We start from the raw sequence: 27973 nt of genomic DNA, 5'->3' as shown, positions 1-27973 counted from the left end.
TAACAGTGTGAGAAGATGCCTTTATTTTTTGGTGCCTCATTCAGTCCTGAGTGCTGAAGCTTCCCATTGTGCCAGGCTTTCCCAGTTATGCACTCAAGCGTTCCCCATCGCAGTGCAGCTTTGAGACTTCTTGTAAGCCCAAGTGCCACCATAAAGTAAATACTTACATGCAGGTAAAGGTCGAAATGTTCCATGGCTGGTGATCTGCAAATGCAAGTACACCATAGAATAAATGCTGCCTTTCTCCTGAAAGCAATGAAAATGGCATAACATGAAATAAATCACAGCTCCATTTTACTTTCTTAATATACCAGAAGATTGACAAATCACTGCGAGTTAAAAGCACCAGTCAGCTGTCCCATTTCTGAGCCTCCAAGCCTTTGATCTTGCTTCAGTGCTCTATACAATCACATTCAGAGCTTCACGGGGTCTCGTGGGTCCAGTGAGATGGCCTCTGCCTGGCCTGCACCGCACTGGCAAGTTGTAAATCATCTGGATGACAATGAGAAAAACAGGGAACAGGGGAAATCTGCACTGCTCCTGCATGTTGGAGCTTCTGAGAGAACTCAGGAGTAACAGAAACCAGCACAGGCAGCTGAACATCACAGAAAACACTGCCCTACTTTAGTGAGTATCGCTGCTGGGTGACTCATTTAAGTAGCCGTAGAGCTCTTACAGTTCTACGTTCGTTAACTGAAGTAGTTAATGCAGCTTTGGCCACAGAGAATATGTGTAAGGCTTGAAGTCCCGTGGGTTTGATTGCATAAGAAACCTCGTACTGTGGCATTTAGTTGATCAAGCACTACTTCTTGTGGTCACATGGGCGTTTGATTTCCCCTTGCATCAGCTACAACAGATCTTTTCCATCTTTTGAACCGGTGCCTGCCTGTTCAATTCACAAGGGTCATCCCCTCCTTCCCACACAGGGAGCCTGTGCTGCTTGCCCAGGTCCTGAGCTCATAGGATCTTTTTGATTGTAGAATCCTATGTGAAAAAGCAGGAGCTTGCAAGTCTTCTCATTTGTGTCTGTGTGTAACAGGTGTCATTTTCAGTGTAGTACAGAAAAATCCCAAAATAGTTCCGGCTCTTCAGATGCTGCAAAGAGAAAAAATAGTGGTTACTTCAGCTTTGGTTGTAGTGAAAAACCCAGAGCTCACAGCCAGCTCTGAAGTCCAGAGTTAAAATGGCAGATGTAGTAGTGATCTGTCTCTTGATTCTGTTTTTCAAATGGGCTGCTGGCTCCCTCACTCACTCTTTTGTATATCCAGACCGACGCACGAACTCCCTCAGACGGTGCTGGCTTTCCATTAGCTTCCCTTTGATTCCTGATGCTGTAGCTACCACTGATCCTCCTCCACATTTCCCGGTTTTGAGGCTACAAGACAGCAGAGCTCTGCTTCCCCTGCCTGGTGCTGTGGCTGACTGAAGGCACCGGAGTTAATCTGGGGGATGGTCTTGGGGCGCAGAGGCAAGGAGAGAGTGTGCCGGGTGAAGCCTGCTGTGCTGAATACAAACCGCTTGTGGACTTTGACAGAGATTATTGGATTCTGGTGACTCCAGGAACACAGTTATGAGTTCCCCTGCCTACACTGAGCATTTTGAATCTGTGTGTGTGATAACACTTATTAATACTGTTCAGATTAGAAGGAGCCTATAGCTTTCTAGCACTTTGACTACCTTATCTTATAGAATCCTTCTGCCCAGATGCAGAACCACATTCAGCTCAACGTCCTGCACCCAGCATAGTAGGGTCTTGTGCGTACAGCAGCAGCTTCCTGCTTTTATGCCCAAAAGACCTGTGTTCATTCACAGGAGCAGTTCCTTTTCAGGTGCCTTGTGCTTCAGGGTACGTGCCTGCTGAGGATTTGCAAGACGCAGGCCTAAGATCTTTTCTTTTAGGAAGTCCAGTATCAGTTCCTGTCACCGAAACAGTTAATCAAAAAGCACCAACTCTCCCCTGGAACGTGTGTGTGCGAGCGCGCGTGTGTGTGTTTTTGTTTTTTAGAGCCAAGAAGATTTGCTTTGGTTTTTTTAAAGCAGAAACCACCACAAAGTTGGCTGTGGTTTCAGCTGCGCTCGTTCGAGATTTGTACTTGCTGACTACCAATCCTAAAAGAGTTAACCTAGTAAGGATGACTCAGAAGCAGAGAAGGAGATGCGAGGCTCTGAGCCTCGGAGGAAGCAGAGAAACAGAGGTGAGGAACATAATAATTACCAAAAAAAGGTGCAGAGTCCAGGAGCGACGCTCCCCTCGGTTTGCCTGGCCCTGGCACCGCTGGCACGGGCTCCCTGGAAAGCTGCAGTTCCGCTCTTATAACACAGGGAGCAGGCTGGAGAATTTAGAGCTGCGTCACAGAGCTCAGCGAGAGAGTGAGAGAGCAAGCTCCGTCGATAGGTCTTACCAGCAACAGCCCTGCTGCAGCAAGAGGGGAGAGAGGCAGCAAGAGAGGCAGAGAGGGCTCCAAAAAGAGAAGTAACGCTAACACCAGGGACTGGGCTCCTGCCACCATCCAGTGTCCTTTAAAGATCGCATTCGGGCTCGCTTGGCGTAGGAGGCTTCGCCCATTGACGATGCTGGAGACCCGGCGCGCTTAATCCCACGGGGAGGGAGAGTGGGCAGACACCAAAAGGGTTAACGGAAAGGAAATTTCTGGAACCTTCTATTCTGCGGCGCTACACAGCGAGCGGAGGGCTGAGGACTGCGCAGATGGTGCACGGGCAGAGCTCTTCGGTCCGGTTCGCCTTTCTCACGTACGTACCCTTTGATCAGGATGGGGCTTGAGCTGCATCTACGTATTTTAATTATTTGCAGGGCGCCCCTTTCCCCCGGCGCCCCCGAGTTCAGCTCCCAGAGTGCCTTTCTTATTATTTTGGCTGGGTATGATTGCTCTGTTCTGCGTCAGAGCTGTTTTCTCAATGGAACGACGGCACAGGTTGTACTAATGTCACTCTTGCCAGCATTGCTGTACTGCAGAGGAGGGTAGTAGTGGTGGGGGAGAGATGACAACTTTGCAAAGACTGCTGTTTTCATGTTTTGCTTGGGCTTTTTATCTCTTCCCCCCCCCCGCACCCCCCCCCCCCAGCAGCTCTGTAAAGGCTGGCACGTTGGCAGGGCTTTGGCGGAGGGGTTAACAGGCGCTCTGCGTTTCAGAGCTCGGAGGTTTGTCACTGCGTAGTTTGCAAAGTGGTAAACGGTGACGCAGTGATCATTGCAGGGCATGTCGTCCAGTTTTTAAAAGCACTGGGGAACAGGTAGACAGTGCCTTCCAGACGCTTCCACACCAGCTGAAAGGGGTTAAAGATGAGTCGAGACGGGAAGCTAGCGTTTAGGGATTAAATGTCATCATTTTGGCGTTGGAAAGTTGTTTACCTTGCTCTCTCCGTGTCTCCATGTTGGCAGCCTTCCAGCTCACATGTGATAGTCTTCCCTGTACTGCTGCATCATTAACTAAGTGGCAGAGCTGGCTCCCCATTGGCCGGGGAGGGCTCTCAGCCCAAAGGCACCATCCGATTGGTGGAGGAGGTGATGGCAGGTGAAAAGCTCTCTTTGATTGGTTGAGAACTGGGTGTCAAATCTCAACGTTGATTTCACTTGCTTCAAAGTGCCGGCAGCTCCCTGCCCGCTCCTGCCGGGGTCCTGGGTGTCCCACAGGCAGGGGCAGCAGGCAGGACAGCAGCAGTTACCTCCTCCGTGCAGTGGGTGCTGGTCCTTGCTCCCATGGGTGTCTCTTTTGCGGGTGCCGGTGAGGTTTCATTTTGCCGTGCAGTTGCGATGATGACGTGTCAGAGCTGCAAACCACGGGGAAGGGGAAAGTCCTGGGGTTTGGGGCTTTTCTCAGTGCTTGCTTGCTTTCTTCTCCCTTTTAAGGTGGTTTAGTGTGAGTAGGACTGTAAACTGCTCAGGGCAGGGATTGCACCTGGAAATTATGTCGTGGGAAAAAGCAAAGCGAAGAAGACTCTTGCCCAAACTCAGCTTTTGTTTGCCCAAGTGTGAGTTTGCCACAGGCTTGGTAACATCAGGGAGAGCTGAAGACAGTCTTGAGTGATGGGTCTGTAAAGGTTTGCCAAAGAAATAATAAGGTTAGAAAGCAGGAACTGAAGGATCGGGAATGATTGGGTAAGGATGGATGGGAGATGTGGGCAGAGAGCGGCTCCAGAGAGAGGATAAGGAAATGAAGGGGAGAACATTCTTCTCTCTTAACCGTTTACTATACTATTTTTTCACCTCTCTTCTTAAAGTGACCAACAATGAAGATGGCAACTCTGCCTGGAAGTGCTGAGGACACAACCAGCTTTGAGCTTGGTCCTTCTGGCCGAGGAAGCCTCCTGATTATGCAGTGGAGTGGTAACTTTGCTTTCTCATGTGGCAGGGAACATTTTTCCATAGCCTTTCATCATACTGAGGCTTAAACAAGTTTAAAGATAGGGTAGCATAAGCATTTAATCTGTATTACTCACTCGCTGACCTCTCAAGCGTCAGGTCCGGTTGTTTAGCAACAACTGCTGGGCTCAGAACCGGCTCAAACATGCTGCGTCCGCCGTCTCCATTACTTCAGCGTAGCCTGTCCTCTGAGTGAGAGGGAGAGAGAGAAGGGCTGTATTTACACACATACACCCACCCTGACCAAATTTTGGTTACAAAAGCCATAAAGGCCATAGGCGCTGCGGTTTTATCCCCGGCTCCGCTCTTTTGCGCAGTGCCATAGAGGGGAGGACGCCATTCCCAACAGCAATGCGGAGCTAAGAGCAGGGAGGGAAAGAGAAAACAGACAGTAGGTGCCACTCCCCACTTTTTCCCCTCCTCGTTCCCATCTCCACCTTTCTTGCCTCCCTCTTTTTGTGCCAGATTCCATAGGGAATTTCAGACTCTTACTGCAGTCGTCACAACCCCTCCTGACTCACTGAGCCTTCGCTGGCTTTAGCTGGCTCCCTTGGAGCATCCTTGCCTCCTGCAGCGCCAGTTCCGCAGAGCAGGGGAACAACAGGAATAGCAGCAACAATGGTGGTCCCTGCAGCAAGACAGACAAGCATAAATACACACAAAGATAGGAACAGGGCAGTCATAGAGGTAAATCTGTACAGCCAGGAGATGGACTAAGAAACAGCGCTCTGTGGCATAGAGGATAGGTGGGTTGAGTCTGTCTCTGTACAGACAATCCTTTGCATAGTTCCCCATCACACTTGTGGGGTGAAGGACCCAGCTGATTTGCAAAGCTGTTGTCTCTTCCAACCTGGCATTCTTATGACATTTCCCAGTCCTTTGAACCGAGGTGAAACTGGCAGCCAGTACACTTGCTTGGGCATATACGTACTTTTAGAGTATCTGTGTGCACCTTTGGGATGCATTTGGTTTGATTTCTTTTGCTACCATCTTTCTGCCACAGCGCTAGTTTAATTGCGTCTAACTGCAGGGAGGGTAAGGAGACAGAGATAAAAGAGGAGTTATTTCAATGTTAAACTTCAGCTGTAAATCTCATTACTCAGGAATTGAGGTTACTGTCAGCAGGTAAATCTGTGAGACTGGCAAGAAACAAGGCTAAGAAGGGGACATGGCATATTTCTGTAGGGCAGTAGCGATTTTGTGCATGGGGATGGTGGTGTTGCTGTACGTGGCTAACTGCTCCATAATGGTTTTCTGCGTATTCATGCAAAAGGACTTGGGCAAGCTGTGATTTCTTCCTCCCTCTGACACTTGTGTGTGTGTGACATTGTGTAAGCTGATTCATTTCTTCTAGAGTTTGGTTTCCTTCCTTTGCAAAGGGGTTTATTCTACCTCTCTGCCTTAGTGCGGCATAATGACGCAGTGTTTAACGCGCTGGGGCTGTTGGCAAAATACGTGCAATTTTCGTGGGCATTTTGATTGTTGAAGGACTGCAAAATTTGGTAAAGGAAGTTACGGATTGCAAATGCTCATGACATAAATTTAAACGCATTACCATCTTCTTCTTCGCTGCTGTCGAGGGAAGGCTCTCTGAATGACGCGACAGCCATGATCTCCTGCTGCACTTGTTTTGCCGATGGTCATGTTACATCTGTGACGCAGCCCGATTTTGCTGTTGGCTCCTGTCTGTGCTTTATGGAGTTGAGCTGAGGAAGGCACAAGCTTGAATACGGTTAGAAACATTCATTTAATATGGATGGTAAAGTTCACAACCATACCTGAAGTGGCAGGGATATTGGCATCCTCCTATCTCCCCACCCGCAGATGGTGAAGGGATCTGGATGAACACAACAGCACCTCTGGCCATTTTGTTGCTCGCAGGGTAGGCTCTGAGCCTGCAGCACTGCTGCTGCTGCTGCTGTTAATTTCCATGTTACACAAATACAGCACTGGGCTCTGTGTCAGGAGCTTTACTGATGCTGTAAGAAGCTTCGAGTCTACAAGTAAATGTTTTGCTTGTCTTATTTGGGAATATTCATTAAAATATCCAAATGCCAAGTGTTCTACCCTCACTCCTCTTACAATTCACTTCCAGACCTAGCCAGAAAATTCACTGCTGCTGGGTATTTTTTCTAAAGCAGTGTTTTCTTACTGTTTAATATGGGTGTGGCTGGGGGGGAAGACAAGATTTCAGTCGGTTAAGTATCTGTATCGCTGATGCTAATGGACAGAGATGTAGGCAAAAAGCTACGAGTTGCCCATATTCTCTATATATCCGTATATAGATAATCCCAGGGCTACGTTGTGAAAATGCCCGTGTAATGGAACAAGAAGGGAGGACTCTCTTCTGTTCCACTCACCCCAAAGTTTTGGTGCAGAGCAGTAGAAAAAGCCAACATAAGAATGTCACAAAATGGTTTCAGCGGCATTTAGAGATGCCAGTGTCGTTTATACTGGCACGGCTCCGAGAGAGGTACCATGAGCTGCCTGCTGCAAGGTCATTCCCCGGACTCAGTGTCAGCAACCAGTTAGTTCAGGAACTCTCAATCCACATTTCTTGCAACTGTGGCCGTGCTTGAGTCCTGAACCTGGACGTGAGGCTTGAAAATTAACGTTACTGCAGTTGTGAGCCACTGGGTCCAAAACTGTAGATCCCCAAACTCCTGTGTCTCTGAGGTGTTTTAAAATCGCCATCTTTAATTTGTTTCTTGTGCTAACTACAAACACTTTGCACCAGTTCCCTCACCTGCTTTTCCTCCAAGACTTCCTTTGGACTGCTGGGAATCAGCAGTGGTGTTGTAGTTAAGGACTAGGCGTCAACCTATACCATGTTCCAGAAAAAAATAAGTGTCTGCCTGTATCTGGAGTTCTGTTCCTGCGGTTGTTACCAGGTAGATTCAGCCAGCGGCTCCAAGTTCACCAGTGGCTCTTAAGCTGGTATCGTCTCTCATGTGCTTGCAGTTCCAAGTACCTCAGCTCAACAGCAGCCTTGTTCCCTCCCAGGTTTCCACACTTCTCTGGTGTTCCTGTTTGTCCCTGTCACTAGTATTTGCAGTTGCCTCAGGGCAACATCAGCTGTGGATATATTTGGGCTGGCTATCGTCTTCTCAGCTTCACAGGCAGCAGCAGAGTGGTTAATGCCTCAAGGATCTCGAGCAAATTAAGTTATTTTTTCCCCCATCCTGCCCTGACCACGTTTAAAGTCAGCCTTAGCTTTCAGTAGCATTATTCTCTACTTTTCAAAGGGAAAGAACCTGGCTGCTAATCCTGATGCCAGTGACGACTCTTCGCCTACAGGGAGGCATATGTGAGAGCTTGTCTGCTAAAAACTGAGCCAACACAGTGTGATTCAGACCTTAAGCTTTCCAAGGAAGAGAGCTATTTCTGAGTTAAGCACATCTCTTCAGCTCCCCACACAAACACTCTTTATCCAGTGCAAATGGTGCATAGTAGGTGTCCAACAGCAGCCACTGGTATTTGGATATACAGCTTAAATGCTTCTTAAACATTGGTGATGGCTCTCAAACATACAGCAAAGTTTCAGTGACGGGATGATGGAAATCCTGTGAACAGGTACAAACCAGCAGCTCACATGCTCAGGGGAGTCACCTGTAAGTTTGGCCCCTGGTTTTCTCCAGCATTTTTGCCAGGTCCTTCTACTGCAGATAGCGTGAAGCTATAGCAGGGTACTGAAGGCACGTTTTCGAATGTCCAGTTTAAAGGCAAGGTTATACTTCAGTGAACGTCTGGCACAGAAACTGTGCTCTTCACTGGCACAGGACTTTCTTATGTCTCTTGAACAACACAAAGAAAACCACAGCTTCCCCTGACATTACCTAAAGTCGCTTTTGGGGAACACCACGTTCCTGAGCTGATTATACAAATCACAACAATAATCTCCCTGGGCCTGCTTTTAAGACCTGTATTGACTGATACTTTATATTCTAAGGCGATGCTTAGGTACAGAAGTTAAGAACAGAAAATTGCTTTCCTGGTTTCAGCTACTTTGGTGGATGTTTTTCTTTTTAGTGCAGTTAGTTCTGGAATGTGCTGTTCAGTCACGCTGTGCATGGCTAAATTAGATGAGCTCTCATTGCTGCACCTTCCTGCTACTCTTCCATGACCTAGGTCATGAAAATGCCATGCTTTTCTTCGCCTCTGTAGGTTTGCCCAGTTTCACCTTGTGAAATCTGAAATCCTTCAGAGGATTCAGCGCTTCTGTAGTTCCTGTGCCCTCCAAATAGGCTGTGGTTTTAGTTAGGAACTCTCAGAGTTTAACCCCAGCTGGCAACTAATGCTACGCGCTTGGTTCCCCCCCTGCTCCCTGGGTAGGATGGGAAGGAGAATCAAAAGAGGTAAAACCCACAGGTTGAGATAAGAACAGTTAAATAATTGAAATAAAGTAAAATAAATAAATAAATAAATAAATAAATAAAAATTGTAACGAAAGAGAGAGGAGTAAAACCCCCCAAAACCAAGGGGTGCACAGTGCACTTGCACACCAATGCCCATCCTATCCGGAACCAGCAGCTCCCAACCAACTCCCTCTATTTTCTATACTGAGCATGAGGTTATATGGTATGGAATATCCCTGTGGCTAGTCCAGGTCAGCCATCCTGCCTGTGAACCCGGCCAGTTTCTTATGCCCCTCCTTGCTGGCAGAGCATGGGAAACTGGAAAGTCCTTGACTTAGGGTAAGCACTACTTAGCAACAACTACAACATCAGAGCGTTATCAATGTTATTCTCAGACTAAAGCCAAACCACAGCACTGTACCAGCTACTAGGGAGAAAATTAACTCTATCCCAGCTGAAACCAGGACAAACACAAAGGTGGAAGAAAACTGGATGACTCCAAGCAGACCAATTCAAATCAGCAGAAGGGAATCACAAGATTAGAAACTGTAGCCCTAATGTCCAACACTCCTAGAATTGTCACCATGCTAAAATCACTCTCTTCAGATCAGAATAGAATCACAGACTGGTTTGGGTTGGAAGGGACCATAAAACTTATCTAGTTCCAAGCCCCTACCACAGGCAGGGACAAGGGACACCTTCCTCTAGACCAAGTTGCTCAAATCACCCACTGTGCCTGGGTCAGTGCTGGCATTCAAGTATCTTCCCCTCAGAATGACATGTTCTATATCCAAACCACCAATACCCATGTGCTGACTCCCACCTTGTCGCTCAGCATTGTGCAGGAGAATCCTGGCTGGCACCAAACCCATTCTGGGAACAAGCACTGTCAAAACTGACTCAAAGCAGCAAGAGTTAACCACACATTGGCATGCCTTCAGGGAGGCCATCATGCAAAGAGAAGAGGCTGAGATGCACCTCTAAGACCTCATCACAAGCCCGATTTCAGCCTTTGCAAGTGCTACCTATCACCTGCACAGCCCTAAATGGGCTGGAAAAGCTGCTTCATTAAATAAAGAAGCAAAAAAAACCCCTCACCCCCAAAACCCTGAACATTTGGACTGTTTAAAAAAGGAAGGGTTAGACTGATAGGCAGCTCGCTGACAGCTCAGCACAGTTAGACAAATGCTCTGACAGATTACCCTTAATAGGAATCCAAATTAGTGACTTGAATATCAAGCTGGCCTGAGTGTCCCATCACTCAAACAGAGCTAAATGGGCCAATAAGCTCCACAGGCTCTTATCCACAGTATGCCACAGGCCAGCATCAAGTCTGCCTTTGCGTTTGGGGGCAGACAACACAGGGGTTGCAGACACAGCGTACCTGGCTTTTAACTTTACTATTTTTACTGCAATTGTAAAGCTACAATAGTAGGACTAAAGGAATAGGCTACATTCAGCTCTGGAGTTTGTATTCTGGTCCTACTCAAAGAAAAAAATCCATTATGCTTCAAACTCCCAAGAGAACTACATGCTTTTGCTGTCCATAATAATAGCAGCATCCCTAGAGCCATTTTCTAGTCACAAGTATCAGCCTCACCAAGCAACGCAGCATCCACTCTACCTTTACTCAGCCTGGGTCAGTGCTACTGCTAACACAGAAAGCATTACACCCTCCTTACTGGCTCAGACTGCAAGTTAGGGCACATTTGTCCATACCTGACCTACGCACCACCACACAGTAACAGAACTGCATAACAAACAGATGCAGTTACATGCTCCCCTGGGCTGAGGAAGCTTTTTTTGAAACCTTAGAAGTTCACTCATTTCAATTCACCTTACAGGTCACCACTTGCACTGTCACACCCCTCTGTCCTGCACCTGGCCTTGCTCTGACTCATCCCTCGACTGAGGATGATGCATCAAGCTCCAATTCTCTGTATGTACAATGGGAACACTTTCTCTAGGAGTGATCAGAGTGTGATGAACCATGAGTTTCACTCTATGATTTGCACACAGTGTTATACAGAGATCTGTTTTGCTGTAGGTTGTAAAAAATCAGCTCTGTGACATCAGGCTTGCCTTGCTCCTGCAGACTAGATTAAAGGTCTTGAGTTAGGGAGGAAGATCCCTTTTATGGGGGAGGCTGGTATTTCTTCCCTTTCTGCCTTTGTCTCGTGTAGAATGTATAAAGCAGTGTGGAGTCCATGAAAGACTTTGAGATGTTCCTCTGAAAGAAGCTACAGAACAGTACTGCTACTAAAATGTGTTTCAAAAAGGAGCAAGAAAACAGAATCATAATATTGTACTTTTCCTACTGTTATGTATTGAAAACTCCAGAACCCACTGACAAAGCCAGCTATAGCTGATAGTACTTGCTTGTCTCCACACATATGTGTGTGTCCATATGTACACCCTGAACACACACCCAGCAAATGTCTTAGATGAGCACTAGTTTATTTTTCTGCATGGGTGGTATTAACAGTTGAGTGCTGTGTATCACAGGGTCTTGAACTACTTTCTTTTCCTCCTTCCCTTTGCATGCTGCCTGCCCAAGCGTGCTGCTAGGTTTGGAAAGAACAGCCTACACTGGCAGAGATGTATCCCTCATAAAAAGTGTACCTGCAGTTTGGCAGAAAGGGCTGACATCTTCTGGCTGCTTGCAGTGAAGGGGGAGCTTGTCAAGACTATAGGACAAGCTTCAGGTGGCCTAGAGGAAGGGCAGCAGCACTGTAATTATGCTGCAGTGAAACAGGGTTTTATCAAACTCTAACAAATAAGCACTGGTCTTCGACTGCTGCATGGGATTTCTGGAAAGGTTAGTCTCCTTTGGAGAGGGGAAGGTATGCATGGGTGTTCAGACCCAGTTCAGGCTGCTGACAGAAGGGAGACTGAGATGAGCTCTTAGGCAGAAGCTCTTCCCTGTGAGGGTGCTGAGGTGCTGGCACAGGGTGCCCAGAGAAGCTGTGGCTGCCCCATCCCTGGCAGTGTTCAAAGCCAGGTTGGACACAGGGGCTTGGAGCAAGCTGCTCTAGTGGAAGGTGTCCTTGCCCTGGCAGGGGGTTGGAATTGGATGAGGTTTAAGCTCCCTTCCAAACCATTCCATGATTCTATACCTCTAAGAGAAGCTCTCACTTTGAGCAGCACAAACATAACTGACATTTCCACCAACTGTTTTCTAAAACCCTAATATAAAGATTTCTTTTTACTGTTAAGCCACATGCTTACTACCAAGACAAGAAAAAACCAAAGCAACCCCCACTTGCAGCCTGTTTCTGAAAGATGCTGCTGTGGTACTTTATCTGTGCTGCAACCAAGCTCTTGTCAGCAGTAACTCTCAGTCCAGCTTTTCACTGGTACGTGTTAACACTGATATTACAGGGTGCCTCATAAATAACTGTGCCAGCAAGACAGACACTGGGGAGGGAACCTGCTTTCCACTTGTCTTTCACCCTGTTGCCCCAGATAATGGATTTAGAAACTACAGTAAATATGCAGACTGTAATCTAGTACAGTTCTTTCCCCTTCCTCCACCCCACTTTCTTGGAAGGACATGCTCTTTTTCTCTGAGCTTTCTTTCCTCTGCTGCCTGTGGGTGTGCATTAGGATGTAGGCACTGAAGCAGATTCTTGGATCTGGTTATAAAACTAATGCAAAGAGCTGCCAAAAACCCAGGGCATCAATAAGTGAAACTCCCAGCTCCAGTTCTGCTGCACTTCATTCCATTTTACATCAGCAAAGGTGAGACATGGTGGCCAGGGTTTGGTAGATCCTGAGTTATGCATGTGTGGAGTCATACGCAGATGTAAGACACCCCATCTATTCCCACTGTACAATGCAGGGTGACTAGCACGGCTGTGCTGCACTAGAGCACTGTTCAGCCCTACTCCCATTCCAGTAACCATCAGCCACTCGCTTTCACACTCTCCTACTTCCTCAACAACTTTTGCTGAACCATTTACAGTTCGATTTGCAAATGCTCCTTTTTTAGGTTTTGTTCTGACCCACACTTGGAGTAGTTTCCATGCAATTTATTTTCGTTATCCCTATATGAATTCCAAACTTGTCTCACTAAACTCCACAACTCCTTGCTTATTACAAGCATGCTAATTGCAGGCTGCATGATAGAGCTGACAGAGGCAGTTCTATCACGATAGTCACATTTCCTTCCCTTGTCCCAAAGCACCTCATCTGTCCTGTCGTCTCTGCTGATGCTGAGCTCAGGAAGCGATGGAAAGCCACAACACTTTCTCCCTTGGACAGAATGAGGTTTATAGCCTGGTTCCATTGGCAGTGGCATGAAGAAAGCGTTCCTGTACAACACAAACTCACCACCCAGCACTATCCTACTGCACTTCAAAAGCCTTTTTCGGTGCTTGCTGGTCAAGAGCTTCAGCATATTCCACCTGGCTGTGAAAGGAAATGAGTTACTGCCAGAGCGGTGGGTTTCTTCATCACATATTTTCCTCCTACACCAGGCTCAACTATTCATAAGATGCTAAAAAAATCTGTGCCAATAAAGTAACTAACCCAAAGTTCACTGTCTTCCTTTCTAATCAAATTCAATAAATGAATTTTTCTTTAGGTACGGTGGAGATGAAGGATTTTCTCTCTCAGTCTGCAGCCAAGCACCAGATGTGTCTTCCTCTGGAAGCTGGTTTCACATGGTGGCTTAGATTTTCCCACTTTGTATCTAGCACCATTTGAAATCAGTGTTCTAGGAGCAAGAATTACAGCGTGGGAAGAGAGCAAGCAGCTGCTGAATGCACCAATGGCCTCTACTCCTTAAACCAGCACTTTTCCCACTGGCTATTTTTTTGCCAGCCATCCACTTTGTAACATCATCTGACTTCTAGACATTCATACAAGCACTGTATGCACCCTCTCAAGCTAGGGCCACCACAGAACAACTGCCTTCCAATGTATTTCTACTTAATAAACAATGGATATGAGTTCAAGTTGTCCAGAGTAAAGTGATCCAAAAGTTGCATCAAAACCAATGTAGTACTTCTTACACCTCCACAGGCAGAGTGTGTTTCCTTTATTATACAGTCACTAGGATCCTAACATTTACTTAAAGCAAATGTATTTCCACTGTGCCTGGGGACTCTGTGGCCATAGAATTTATCATTCCATAACTCCCAGAGACTTGCAAACACAGAACAACCTGATGTCAGCAGTTAAACACAAAAGTGCCTTCAGCAATCATGCTGCTGTCACACTGGTACCCACAGAATCTACTCAAAAGCTTATTACTGGTAACTTGTAATAATGTTTCTGTAGTCTTCTATCCCCTTGCATTCAAACCACTAAAACGAAGCTAAACTATTTCTTGCTCAACTTCATCATTATCAAACATTCTACACAGAACAGACGATCGCTGTGTGGACGAAGCATTTGATCAGAGCACTGAATAGTCAACTTTAAAGAACATGTAGCTGTCATCTACAAGAGGATCCTTCTCTGAGCCAGGAAAATGTCTCTTACACAGGCTGACCGATTTCTCTTGGTGTTCAGAGTCTCAGTTTTTGTCTAGCACCATTTGAAATCGGTTATGATGTAGGGGGAAAAGCAACAGTAATGGAAAACTTCATTCCCCCGCCCCCCAAAGTCCTTAGAAACAAACACCACCAAAGGCACAGACTTCACAAACATGGTATGCTTTTCTGTTCTCCGACCTGAAGTTACACCTGACCATCCTGCTCAGAAGGAGGACAGTCAGCATCACGTTCAACTAGGAGGGATGCTTCAAGAGAAAGCGAAGCATCTGTTCAAACACCTCACTCAGATTCTTCAACTCAAGCAAGCCAGGGTCCATGTGTCAGCAGAGCCTCCTAACCTTGACCGGTTATATTCCATGTGCTATTTGTTTGCCTTAACCTGTTATTTACTCAGATTTTTTTTTTTCCTTTGAAATAAAATTGTGTCCTACTTGGTATCAGGCACTGTCTCAGGCAGACAGATGACATGTTCCCTGCAGGACAATACCTGATTGCTGCAAGTCTCTTCATTTCAGTCCCAAGCTCCATTTTCACCCCCCATGAACTCAGAAGTGAGCATTTACACTGAAGCGTACCACTGAGAACCCCACCAGCCACTGACACTATACACTACGCAACATTCAAGTAGGAAAAACTGTGTTTGGTTACTCCCACAGCGAGACCATCACTTGCTTTACCAGTAGATGGCAATAAGAGATTTTTACTACATGCGGCCCTTTCAAAGTTCATGTGTTCATGACTCTTTAATTATCAGCTCCAGATTCTAAAGTGAAGAAATTCACCTGGGACTGAGTTTTCGAGAAATGGTGCTGAATTAATGGCAATGAGGACAAATTCAATTGTAAGTGTTTAAGTCGAGATTGCCTGTCCTGTCAGTGCTCACCACAATCCCCAAACTTTGTAGATTGTAAACCTGTGTAATCTACAGATAGCAATTCTCAGTCCACACCAACCCCTTTTGGCTATCACAACCTCAACTGAAAATAATCTGATTCTATGATTCTATATTAGTTATTTTTCTATTGCATCCTCTCAAAGGCTTTATCTTCTAAGGCAGCTCACTCCACATTTTTCTTTGAAAAGAAAATTAAGCATATTCTGAATGTAAAACTCAAAACTAATCACATTCTACTTAACATCTGACACACTGGACAACAGTGCCAGAACACTGAGCTTTGCTCTCAGTATTGTACCACAACAGCCATCTGATAATCTGTCTCATCTCCATCAAGCTTTTACCACATTTTTCCAGGAGTGAACACTGGTTTGGGTAGGATCTGGGATATTCCCTTCCCTTCCGAAAGAAAACCAGAAGTCTGCTCAGCAAATCAAACCACATTCTCTACACTGCCAAACTGCAAACTTCCATCTCAACAGTTGTCACCTAACACAAGTTGGGTACATGAAAAAAATCAGCTGAAGAAGAATGGGAAAGTAGCTGCTTGGCACAAAGAATGAAAGACAAACACTTACTGCTAAATAATTTAACAATTTTATTTGGAATAGTCTTTACATCTGGAAAAAAAAGTGTAAAAAGTAAGGCCATTTGGTACAGTTGTTTTACTTGAGCATTAAGTGCATTTCAGCATACTTTAAAACATCCAGGATGCCATACATAAAGCTACTCGTGACCAGCACACACTCCATTCCCAGTATATACCCCAGAGTTTACAAGCCATTGTCAAACTAGGTATCAGCTAGGCCATGAACAGCAGCAAGTCATTCTGTGTAGCCAAAACCTCTTTTTAGTAACCAGAGTCTATTATGAACTCGAACAATACAGCTGTTGGGATTGTCCCAAAAAACCCTAGAAAGCCCTAAATAGTTCTATGTTATTCCAACAATCTGCTCACAACAGTGGGGAGCAGTGCCAGTCTACCACAGACAAACATGAGGAGTTTAAAGGCTGCCTTTAAACTACATCTGAAGTGAGAGAATTTGGGTTTTCTGGGAAAACTGGTTCTTGGAAGCTGTCTGTATGCTGTTAGCAAACTCCAAGATTCACAAAGCCAAACCCTGTCCTAAGGAACCTTTTGGTTTTAATAAGGAATTAGGAGGAGCAAGGATGTGATGCATTTAAAGTTAAGAGCTATCAATGCACATCTGATTCTCCACTCACGGCAAACACTGTGCTGTGAGCTCCTGGAGTCACAGTCTTGACTCAAACACTTCATGAAGCAAGCAGCTACCTAAAGAGAGACCTCATCTACCACCACAGCCAGCATACCCATTCCTTCATTCCTGCAACTCATCTGGCTTGGTATTCCTTTAACACGGAAAGAGAAGGGAGTCTGACAGGGAAAGGCTTCTGTTTCTGAAGAGATATTTAATGCTAAATCTAGCATTACAGAGCTAAATTTAGCACCATAGTCTGTACACAGATTGGGAACATGGAATACATTATTTCAAGTGAAAAAAGCAAGGAAGCTAGATCCACAGAGTGCCCTATCCTGGAAAGCAAATGTGATCTTCAAAACTGCCATCAAGGCTCAATAAAAATCAAGCATCCCAAGGACCTTACTGTGCACTCCCAACAGGACATGGCTACCACTGATTTCTGAGCAGTTCCTTCAATTAAGCACCTCCTGTCAACAGGCCAAGAATTCAAAAGCAGGGGATACCTTTTGCTATAGAAACCTTCAGTTTTCCATTCCAACTAATCTACTATAGTCTTTCTGGGACTCTATCAGAGCCAGAAACATATATGGCTTCTTTCCTTCTTAAAGGCAACAGAAAAGCTATAAAACTCTGATTTAAAGGCACACTTTAATTAATTAGATATACAGAAACCAACTTTAGCAAACAAAGAGGTAGCATATAGAAGAGCTAAACTGTGATAGTTCAAAAAGGTGTAACCTTAAATGGCACCGACTGCTTCAGGGAAATAAGAATAAAACATTTCAGAACACAAGAGAACATAATCTTTTAGAGCACCTCAAACAGTCGGACTGAATGAGAAGCACATTCAGATTTTAGTGAGCAGAACTGGATAGTCTTCTGTAAGAAAAGAGGTAGCACTGAAGGCAGCAGGAGCTGGTACTGGGACAGGGATACATCCAGTGCTCCCACAGACACAAACACTTTTGCATGCCACATATATGGGCCTTCAAGATCATTTCACATATACAGAAAAGACAGTATGAGTGGCCCATAAAGAAAAGCAGGTATCTCTCTCTCTCTATATATATATGTATATTTGTTTTACCCTATTAATGATCTACAACAGTTAACCAGTAGTCTAAGACACGATACAAGATGTTAATCTACAGGAACTTTAAGCAAGTGCAATAATTTTCCATTCCTGATTGAGACATTCCACTGCAAATTCCCTCCCACCCCAAAAAAGGTCATTCATGCTTTACAGATCTTATATTCGGCAGTACATGGAGTGCTGTCACGTTTCCTACAAACAGAAAAACAAGTCATATCAGAGGGTTTACATTCAAATAGTTTTTACATTCATTCTGAAAGCACATCCTTAGTTTTATCATCAAATCAACAGGTAGTCATGAAACTAAATCATTAGTTGCCCTCCTACTAAGCAACCGCTAGACTGAGAAGATTTTTACTCCATTTCGTCCACTAGACTGTCCAGAGCGACCCACAGAGTAGAAGAGCATTTGATCCAAAGGGATCATTTCAAGTGATGAACAGACCATGCGTGAGCATTATCAACAACTGACACAACAGTTACAGGATTCCTAACTGATTCATGATTCCTAATATCAAAAGCATCCCTTACAATTCATTTTAAATACAGTATGTTATTTAGTACATACGTTTAAAACCAGAAGCTGTGGATTAGGTTATGAGAATTTGGATCCTGTAGTCTGCTCACAGCAAGTTTACAAATAGTTAAACACCTGAGGATTGAAATTTGTCATTACACCCATATATGTGTTTAAGTTCTTGAATAAGTCCTGTTTTGCTTTACAGAAAGAAATCACATTCCAAATCTCTGCACTACTACTCAAAGTCACTAAGGAGTTCTAGATACCATAACGCAAACTCAGGGGTTAATAGTGGAAACCTCTTACTTCAGAGGTAAAGATGATATTAGTTAATCCTTACATCAGTTTGTAAGAAATCCCAAGCTTAATTTTCATATATGCAACCCCGAACTTGTGAAAACTAGTGAAAGTCCCTTGTTCTTTGGAAGTAAATAAAATCAAGACCTTTGCACTAAAGTAGGGGACATCAGTGTTTCAACCATCACCTCCTCAGAATTTGTGCAATGCAGAAAAGCAAAACAAATGAAGATACCAATTAACAAAAGGACTTGTAGTGCAAACTGTTAAGGGAGAATGACAAAATACTGACAAGGATCAATCAAATGAAGCCATCTTGCCTTCAACTTGTTCTGTTGTAACAAGGTTTGAAGAGTCAGGTGTTTGGAAGAGCTGATTTGACCCTACACAAGGGCAGGAGTAATCATAACTATCATCAAGTACATCTGACTACTGGACTAAGCACTAAAAGATAGGAGAGGAAATCAGTTTTAAACAAGCAAATTGATTTTGATCCCTTTTAAGGCTACAGAAGTCCGAATTTAAGAAAGAAATCATCTTTTCATAAAAGGTTTAGAAAGACCACCTCATTTGCACCTTCTTATACCCTTCTAGAAAGCTCTCAGTAATCCTGAGACACACATCATCTGGTTTTCTCTGAATGGATGCACACTACCCACTATAATTCTAGCATCCCTGTAATGCAGCAAAGGTGGCTTCTGCCTCCAACAGTCTTTTAATGACAGGGTTTTACACTTTGAGCCTGTAAAAGTAACCCACTACTGGAATCCACTTCATATCACTGAAACAGCTGCAAATATTCTGAGTATATGCATAGTTTCTATCCGACACAAAAATTTTTTCTTCTTTAAAGACAGCCCAAACCTCAGATCTGCAGTCACTGGAAGCTCTCATTTACCACACTGAATGCCAGTTCTTTCTGCAATATATCCTATTCTCCTAAAATGAAGGGTTAGCATAGTCTTTCCTCTAGGAAACTGAGCTATATTCCACACTTCTCCTGAAATTCTAAGTAAACCATAATAACATAGACACTTAAGCTTCATTACAAAAGTCCAAATGAAGTGGAAAGTGTATATATACCTTCTTAAGATTCACTTAATTCATTTGTGCAGTTTCTTCCATCTCAGCTGGCTTTTAAAATACATGTTTCCTTGCAACTCTCATCAACTGTGTATGAGCTGAACAGCAGAAGGGGAAAAACTGAATGTCCTATAAAACTGGCAGATTAAATACACAAGAAAGAGAGGGCAAGAAAAGATTTGGGCTGGCGTTTGAAGACAACAACCCAGAAAGTATGAGGTACTGAAGCACAACAGTTCAAAGGCTCAGCTATATCGGAACACAGAAAACTGAATAGGAGGAACTAGGCCTTCACAAAAGCAGATTAGATGACAGCTTTCAGACAGAAAGAGGTTTAACAGATGTTCACAGCGAGGAAGCTTAAGGAGAGCACTGGGCACAGTAAGACTTTTCAAGCTGTAAAATTTTCAGGAATAGACCGTTCTTTAACTTTTGATGATGTTGCTTCAGATCCCTCCTTTCTACACCCCAAGAAGTCTCTCCAGAGATGAAGGTAGAAAGTGCTGCCCTAATAAATTAACTCCCATGTACTCTTATTTAGGCCACACAAAGTGCAGACTGTCCAAATTACGGGTGAAAAGCAATTGCTCAAAAGCACTAAATTACTTCACAGCACACAGGTACACAGCCACTCTGGCCCTTGTAATGATCCCGTACTGTCTATGTAAAAGATACTTAGGCTAAAAGCTCACTGGATACAAGCTAGCTCCAGAATTCTCCCAAGAAGTACTCTACGTACCTCATTACAAATAGGAACTGCAGGAATATTTCCTCTGGTTTACTTTATGTAAAGGATCCCTTCCTTTGCTTAATGTACCCCAGATAAATTCCAACAGATTTTGTTGCAAGGTAAGCATCTTGTCAAAGCTGACATATCAAAACATTCTATGTGTACCCCCCAACTCACTCTGAATTTTCAATGTATAGCTTGTTACAAATGACTTTTCTAACAAAACAGGCTTTTTTCAAGAAGATAAAATAAGACATTACTGCAAGAAGCAATGCACGAAGAGGCTGCTGCCACCCCTCCAGGAAAAAGCATACACAACCATCAGTTGTTTGGAAGATAAAGTTCAAAAGGCACTATATGTCTCATTAAAAACAGAGGAACAGTACTTCCGCATCTAATATTTTACAGTTGACTTTGCAAGTCTTTGACATAGGGACAGCAATCATTGCTGCTGCAGGAGGAAAAACTGAAGTGGATCCACACATTGAACGTTCTAGTAGCAAGCAAGACTGTTTGCTTGTTCAAACGTTGTAAGAGCTCTGGTTTAGGCCAAATTTCTTTCACATTTTCTATGTAATTAAGCCCATCTTATTTTATTCAAGGTGCCTCTGGTCCAAAACACAAAATATAATGGTTCTCCAGTTACCCTTCACTACCACTGGGATATATTACACAGAAGAGAGGAAGCTCCTTAGTTCATTTCCAAAGCTTCCAGTTCATGTAAGCCACTCTGGCTCTTAAAGCCTGTGTGACCCAGTGATACCAAACGGTATCCAAGCAGTAAAATAACACAAGCCCACAGAAGCCAATACTACCACTGGTTTTAAGAGGTCAACTGATACATTTTAAAGCAGATACAAACAGTACTTTCCTCAGAAAGTGTACCTATGCCAAACAACAAGCTTAAGAACACGGGGGGGTTCCTTCTCTGAAATTAGTGCGAGTGTTAATTAGCAGCTTATCTGCATAGCAGATACAAAAATGAAGTCAAATACATTGTTAGGCATTTTAGCTTCCCATCAGTTGCAGTGGTAAGCTTACATATAGTCATCAGGCGTTTGAAAAAGAAAGAGTAGATAAAGCTCAAGAAACACACACATTAGCTTTTGTTCATTTAGAAATATGCAATAATAATGATGATAAAATAGGCTTACTCACCCATTTTGTGCAAAGAACTTCTTATAGACCCAGAAGGCTGCCAGGAACACAACGACTGCCACAATCACTTTAGGAAGAATTAAAGAGAAAAGCCTTAGAGCAATAAAGATCCTTTCTAGCTCACAAAAAAAGCCTCAAAAAGTTCTTCATACACAGTCCTAAACAACCCCTCCCTCCCAAAAGCACCCTCAAATTTGCATGGCCGATTTTACAAATGCTTTATGCATTTGACTTTAAGACAGTTCAGCTCAAGAACAGGGACCACCAAGACGGCAAAACCCCACCAAGCTTAGTAACACTAAAACAGGTACTATGTCCTAACATTACTTTTTACACCAACTATGTAAGAAAATGTCAGGCTTACAAAACTGGGTCACAAATGCAAGGACAGAAGATGGACTAAGCACTTCTGTTCCCTGGCACAGTTATTTATTCATGCTGCCAGTAAACCTAAGCTCTGAAAAGTTTATGGAAGTCACTAAGTTGTGAAAGGCTGTCTTTGAAATCTGTTGCCCCTTCATATATGATGTTGTATCACTGCAGTCACAGTGATACCACAATGACCACAATGTCAATTCCAAGTAAAAAGTACAACCCACAGTGTATCTTGTTCAGGTTTTATAAGATACTTACCACAAATGATGGCTGTAATATAGGCACCTAAAAACAGAGTGAATCAGTATCACAAGAGGAACACATGTGCTTCTTAGTCAAACATTACTATACAAATATTCACAAAGTCACTTCAAAAAGATCAAGCACTTCTGTCAACACAATCCTGCTGCAAGGATTGTGTTGACAGTCTGTATGATAATATTAACTGAAAATATTCCTATTTTTAAATGGGTTTTATAACAACCTATTTTCCTTATGTCAAAATAAAAGAAAGTTTGCATTAAATGATTTCTCCCATATACAAAAGAATGTCCCCATGAAGTAAAGCTTCTGTTACACGTATTTTTATTCTAGTGCAGTGCAAATTCTTGCAGTTCATACTTACTTAACTGGCACGTTGGCACTGCAGGAGCCCAGCGATTTTCTCCAATATACTGAATTCGAGCTTCCCCATGTAACGTGTAGCCTGTGTAACATTCAATCGTAATCATATCCCCCACGGAATATGAAGGTTTTTGTCCATCAATTACTTTACCATAATTTATATGTGGAGTCACATCAGAACTTATAGGCCCACCTGGAAAGACAGGGAGAGGAGGGGAAAGAGGAAATAAAAGTTCAAGAGCAGAGCTGGTACATGAAGCAGATTCAAGTTGCAGTCAAAAAGCTGCTACATTTGCATAAATATCAGAAGCTCAGTCAAGCCTTAAGACATCTTACATGCAAAGGCCTCCTGTTTCCTACAGGTTGCAGCTACTTCTGCTGCTGGGCATGCTTCAGCCACAGGGAAGAGAAATACATGTCTGAGCTTCATTAGGACAAACAGTTGCATGACAGTAATGACAAGCCCTGTCTACACATGCTATTGATTTTACGAATTGAGTCTTACTAACATGCACAGTCTTGTAAAGAACTCCATGTATTCTGTCCTTGGCAAGTTACTGTCATCTCTTCAGCGCCATGAGGGAAAGTACAATGATCACTGCACTTAATCTGAACAGACTCTCCTGCTTCATACACCGATTTTGCTGGAATCACTACTCCATGTGTTATCGCCGGGGCACCACACACACTTCTAGTAACTGAGACATGGATTTAAAAGTAAGTTGAGTGATAATAAACTTGAAATCATTCATAATTCATTCACTCCACAAATACATTTTGCCTTTGTATGAGAAAAACAGATCAGCAGATCTCAATAGTATAATTTTATAATTCTAAGCATAAATGTTTCCTTTTGAAGACTTAAACATCACTGTAGGTGTAGATAGCATGATCTTATGATGTGGCAGCTACTAAAATTCGTATTTGATTGTTAATTATCTTTGTAAGCTCTAGAATCATTGCCAGGTGCCTTATCAGACTCATTCATTATGGAACACCCAAACATACTATTTGCAGAAGTGCTTCTCATACCTAGGAGCTCATTATGCACGTGAAAAATTCTCTTACTGTACTATACAACATTCCCTTTCCCTCTAGCACAAAAAGACAGGAGAAAGGTTATAGAAAGACCTCTGCAATATTCCCAAGATTAGAGAACACAGACACAATGATTCTGATTACTTTAGAAGGACACTATACATTTCCTCACAGTGCATACTCCTAGGTCTTTCTATCACAATTCAGAAACATATTTTTTTCTCTCCTATATTTACACAGGAAATCACTGGAACAAACACCATGAGGCTATTGCAATGCAGCAGCATCACAGCATGTTCACAGCACAACTTCTACACATGCTAAACTCGAATCTCACTCATCTGAATACTCTTCACTCAAACACCTAAAACGCTTGCCCGCAGATGAGGCACCATGTCAACTTCCTTTAGCTTGACTCCAACTAAAGTCTTATGATTTTATATTTTAGTTAAGACAGACTTAAAACATTCTCAACATACAAGAGAAGTTGGATTCTTATTTAAAGGCTTACTTTTCTTACAAGTTGGTTTTGGAGGAGACCAGGTGTTATTTTCTCCACAGGTAATTACCTCTGATCCAGTCATGACATAGCCTGGATCACACTCAAACATGACAGAGTCCCTGTAGGTATAGGAAGGCCCAAATCCACTTGTTTTTTTTCCATTCTCAACTTTCGGGTTTTCGCATTTGACCACTGAAAGAAGTAAAAGAAAAACAGCTCTGAAACATTTGTTAACAGTGTCTAAGCAACAGATAAAGCTTCCTTCTACTAGTTGTGAGCATCCTTATCTAATTCCTTAAAGTTCTCTGGAGAGGCTTTGTAAGACAGTTACTCTCTTGAAGATGAGGAAGATCCTTGTTTTAAGCTGAGACACTGTAACTGGACACAGACAAACAGAAATTGCAATAATAGGTACCAACACATTCCACTTCCAAAAGACATGCTCCTTGTAATAATCTAGCTTCCACATACTTGCTTTTAACACAATTTTTCTTCAGCTACCCAGGCTTTATGGTCCATCCATTCCCTCACTTTGTCCTTGCCACTTCTGCCAACAGCATGCTTATAAAGTTTTAACTTGAAGTTAGTCATACTCAGTATCATAATCAATCAACATCAATAGTACAGTTACTCTGATTTCCATTGGAACTGTATCATACAGTACCAGAGATCTGTTTCTTCTTTTCCACAGTAAGCCTGTTATATCCTCCCCCGCTAAAGAAGGGACAGTATTGAAGTTTTAGAGTCACATAAAAGCTATAATCCTAGAATGGCTTGGGTTGGAAGGGACCTTAAAGCTCATCCAGTTCCAAACCCCCTGCCATGGGCAGGGACACCTTCCACTAGAGCAGCTTGCTCCAAGCCCCTGTGTCCAACCTGGCCTTGAGCACTGCCAGGGATGGGGCACCCACAGCTTCTCTGGGCACCCTGTACCAGCGCCTCAGTACCCTCACAGGGAAGAACTTCTGCCTAAGAGCCCATCTTAACCTACCCTATAATAAAGAAGTATATTAAAATAAAAATGTCAACAACCTTTACATTGTGGAGGTTCTTCGCTCCAAACACCATTTAAGTCTGCATCATATGTGCAGAAAATAGTAGCCGAGCCAATCATCGAGAAGGGATCTGCGCCTTTTGGTGCCTCGTCACATGTATAGGTTACTGCGGTCTGATAAACATAGTTGGCTGCTTCAGTGTGGTGCCCATTTGCTATACTTGGAGGAGGTTTGCAAGGAATTCCTAGAAATAAACGACACAAAGTATCCAACAGAATCTCATTGTTACCTTGTTCATCTCAGAAATAGCCTAGATTTTCACATTATATCATTTAAAATCTGATAGGTAGCTATTGTTAAGACAAGCTACAGTTATAACTGAGAGTCACTGATGGTCATTTGGTATTATAGGGAGTCTCAATTTCAAGAAGAGGTTGACCTTAAACTAATAGAAGCTAATTACCACACTGGTGGTCATTTGGTATTATAGGGGGTCTCCATTTCGAGAAGAGGTTGACCTTAAACTAATAGGAGCTAATTACCACAGTCACTGATATTTTTCAGTGGTCATTCCTCAGGCACACACCATAGAGTTCCAAAATACTAAAAACCAAAATCAGTCCTATTTTACCATCATTTCTTATACTGAAAAGTTTATGGCACAGCTGTTTTTAAGTGAACTACCACCATGTGAATATGAACTTCAGCACACTAGTAATTTACTTACTTTCACAAAGGGGAAGATCTCTATCCCAGTCAACACCTTCATTTTTAATTACACAGGTAATTTCACTAGTTCCTCGTAATCGGAATCTAGACAGGTAAAAATTTTTGAAGAGGTGAAACTTAAGAAATCTCTCATTTCTCCAACAAGCACCTAGAAACTCCTTCTCTGTCATTCTGTTCTGTGATAAGGGGCACATAACACACCAAGTTGCTGTTGTAATGAGAAAGATATTTGATTGTTTTCTTGTTAACAGTCTCAACTTTGAAAACAAAAAGAGAAGCAAATGACACTCCACTAAAGGAAGTGATGAAAATCGCACCACTTTTAGATGCGTACCATCCAACACTAATGCCCTAAAGAAATAAGCTGTTAAAAGGAAAGGGAGGGAAAAAACTTGAAGGAGGTGAGTGCTTTTAACTTATTTAACTATACACAGACAAGTAGGCCATTATTCAATATAATAATGAAGAGCAATGTATGTGTATTTATGCCCTCTGCCACAGAAGCATTAAAAGAAGACATTAGAGGTAATACCCTAGTCTTCATTCTTCAGAATCGGACTAAAAAGCTTAAGCCTTAGTTGATGCCAACAAGTAAAACCAGGGAATCAAATCAAGTTTAGCTGTAGTTGCATTTACTCCAGGTAAAATTCAGGAGACATTTCAAGTCAGAATTGGAATAGAGCCTGCATAAGAAAATCTGGGGTTGGTTCAAATCTCATCTAAACAAGAAATAAAAGAAAAAGGACTCATTAACTCTATCAAAATACTTACCCTGCTCTACAAGAAAAAGTAGCTTTTGAACCAAATGTAAGATCTGTCACATTAACAAAGCCATCTCCCAGTTCGCCTGGATGCCTACATTTTCTCTCTAGGGAAATGAGAAAAAGAAATCAATCTACATCTCTGTAGTTATATACAAAGGCTAAGTCTCTGGCATATACTGCTCTTTCTGTCATTAGTATTTTTCATGCTTTGTTTAAAATACTACAGAATCCTAATCCTTACTAGAAAAACAACTCTAATTCTTAAATACCAAAGGGAATCAGCTTCCGAGCTCATGCACACATTACCTGTACAGAACTTCTCTGTGGGTGACCACTGTAAGTCTTCACCACATGTCCGAGTTAATGATTTTCCAGCAATTCTCACATACCCCGGCCGGCAGATGTACGACACCGTGCTTCCAACGGGAAAACTGCTCATTGTGCTGAATGTCTCTTCAAGTTCTGCATACTGCAGCCTGTCTGGAGGCTCACACGTGTCTGTCAGAGCAAGAGAAAAGGGAAAGCAACGTACAGTCTTGTCAACAACAAGAGATACAAGTTGAGGCTTAATGGCTAATTTAGTTAGGTTTAAGGACTCATCGGTTAAAAGGTGACATTCTTAAGAGCCAGAGCTGTCTATATATTTAACTAGGTTTTAACTTTTTAATGTATATTTTACTTGCATCCAATGACCAACGCTACACTAGTACAGGTTACTCACTCCTTTGTTTTCTCAAGTTCTTCAGCATTCCACCCAGACAATGCATTTCCTTCCAGTTTGTATGTTTTCCTCTAATTCTTGAAGTTAAACACATGACTTAACTCCCTGTATACCCATCTGCAGCAAAAAAAAGCCTATTTATTTAGCTGCAGGGAAAACAAAGGAACCAACCACACTCACGTAGCTCATTTCCTTTCTTAAGGCAAAAGCCCAGCAGGTGATGGAATGGAGTTTAAGACAAACGGAGACACACAGACCTACAGACCCAGGGACATATGGAGGTGCTGTTGATGAAGGTGTAAAACTCCCCCATGCCAAAAGACACAGAAAAACACACTCAGGACCTTGAAATCCACATACAAATGCCAGATCCACCCAGTCACACACACACACAGAGACCTCCCTGAAGATACCCATCCTTCAATCCCTTCATGTCTGTGTTTACAGATTTCCCTCCGGTTTACACCTCAGCCTCAGGGTCACAACCAGCACCCGTTCCCCCCGAAGCCTGGCCATGCAGCACAACCTTTCTCTCACCTTTTCGCCCCAAAGCCCAGCCAAGCCGCCCGGGAAGCTCGCTGCTTCCGCCGCCCCCAAGCCCATTTCCTTCTTCAACCCCACCTTCCCCCTGAGGGCCCCGGGAGGGCCCCTCTCAGCGCGGCGGCCCAGGGGAGAAAAGAACAAGCTCTGCCCCCCCCCAAACACTCCCCCGCCATGGCGGGCAGCGAGCGCCCGTTCCTCACCCTGAGCCCGCGTTCCGCCGAGCCACGACAGCGCCAGCACAAGCCCCAACACGAGCCCCGGGGCCCGAGCGGGCGGGCGGAGCTGCAGCCCCATGGTCGCGGCGGCCTCAACTACCACGGCCGCTCGGCGCCTCTCAGCCGGGCGACGCCGGAGACGCAGCGCGGGGCTGAGGCGCATGCGCGGTGCTGCCCACCCCGCCTCTTCCCTCAGGGGCAGGCGCCGCTATGGTGGAGCCGCTCCGCCCC

The 27973-nt window shown here is 43.7% G+C and overlaps 1 protein-coding gene and 1 long non-coding RNA gene across 13 annotated transcripts; one reads left to right on the top strand and one right to left on the bottom strand.

The window, feature by feature from the left end:
* On the bottom strand, nt 1–27932 carry CD46 (CD46 molecule). 12 transcript variants are annotated; one of them, XR_010616692.1, is made up of 15 exons: nt 27728–27931; nt 26570–26761; nt 26271–26367; nt 25498–25583; nt 24808–25014; nt 23785–23967; nt 22745–22933; nt 22237–22428; nt 21870–21896; nt 21237–21303; nt 5937–6087; nt 4903–5009; nt 4459–4569; nt 312–4051; nt 1–204 (listed from the first exon to the last, which is right to left on the bottom strand). XR_010616692.1 is itself a non-coding variant. In XM_065698596.1 (12 exons), exons 1-11 carry the CDS (start codon nt 27903–27905, stop codon nt 19392–19394), a joined length of 1473 nt encoding a protein of 490 aa, XP_065554668.1. In that variant the 5' UTR covers nt 27906–27931; the 3' UTR covers nt 15707–17640; nt 19349–19391. The 12 variants fall into 12 exon arrangements, 3 of the variants coding, with proteins under 3 accessions (XP_065554668.1, XP_065554671.1, XP_065554669.1); XR_010616690.1 differs by having other exon boundaries at nt 1–1095; nt 1253–4051; XR_010616689.1 differs by having other exon boundaries at nt 1–1095; nt 2216–4051.
* On the top strand, nt 2149–13688 carry LOC136023768 (uncharacterized). Its single transcript, XR_010616696.1, has 4 exons — nt 2149–2751; nt 4240–4345; nt 10581–10675; nt 12920–13688. It is a non-coding gene; the product is annotated as an uncharacterized LOC136023768 (long non-coding RNA).
* Nucleotides 27933–27973: the final 41 nt, after the last annotated feature.

The sequence above is a fragment of the Lathamus discolor genome, chromosome 19, assembly GCF_037157495.1.
Source record: "Lathamus discolor isolate bLatDis1 chromosome 19, bLatDis1.hap1, whole genome shotgun sequence".
In the NCBI taxonomy this organism is placed as follows: domain Eukaryota; kingdom Metazoa; phylum Chordata; class Aves; order Psittaciformes; family Psittacidae; genus Lathamus; species Lathamus discolor.
The sequence above is the reverse complement of the archived record's forward strand: the minus strand, read 5'-3'. Positions and strand labels throughout refer to the sequence as shown.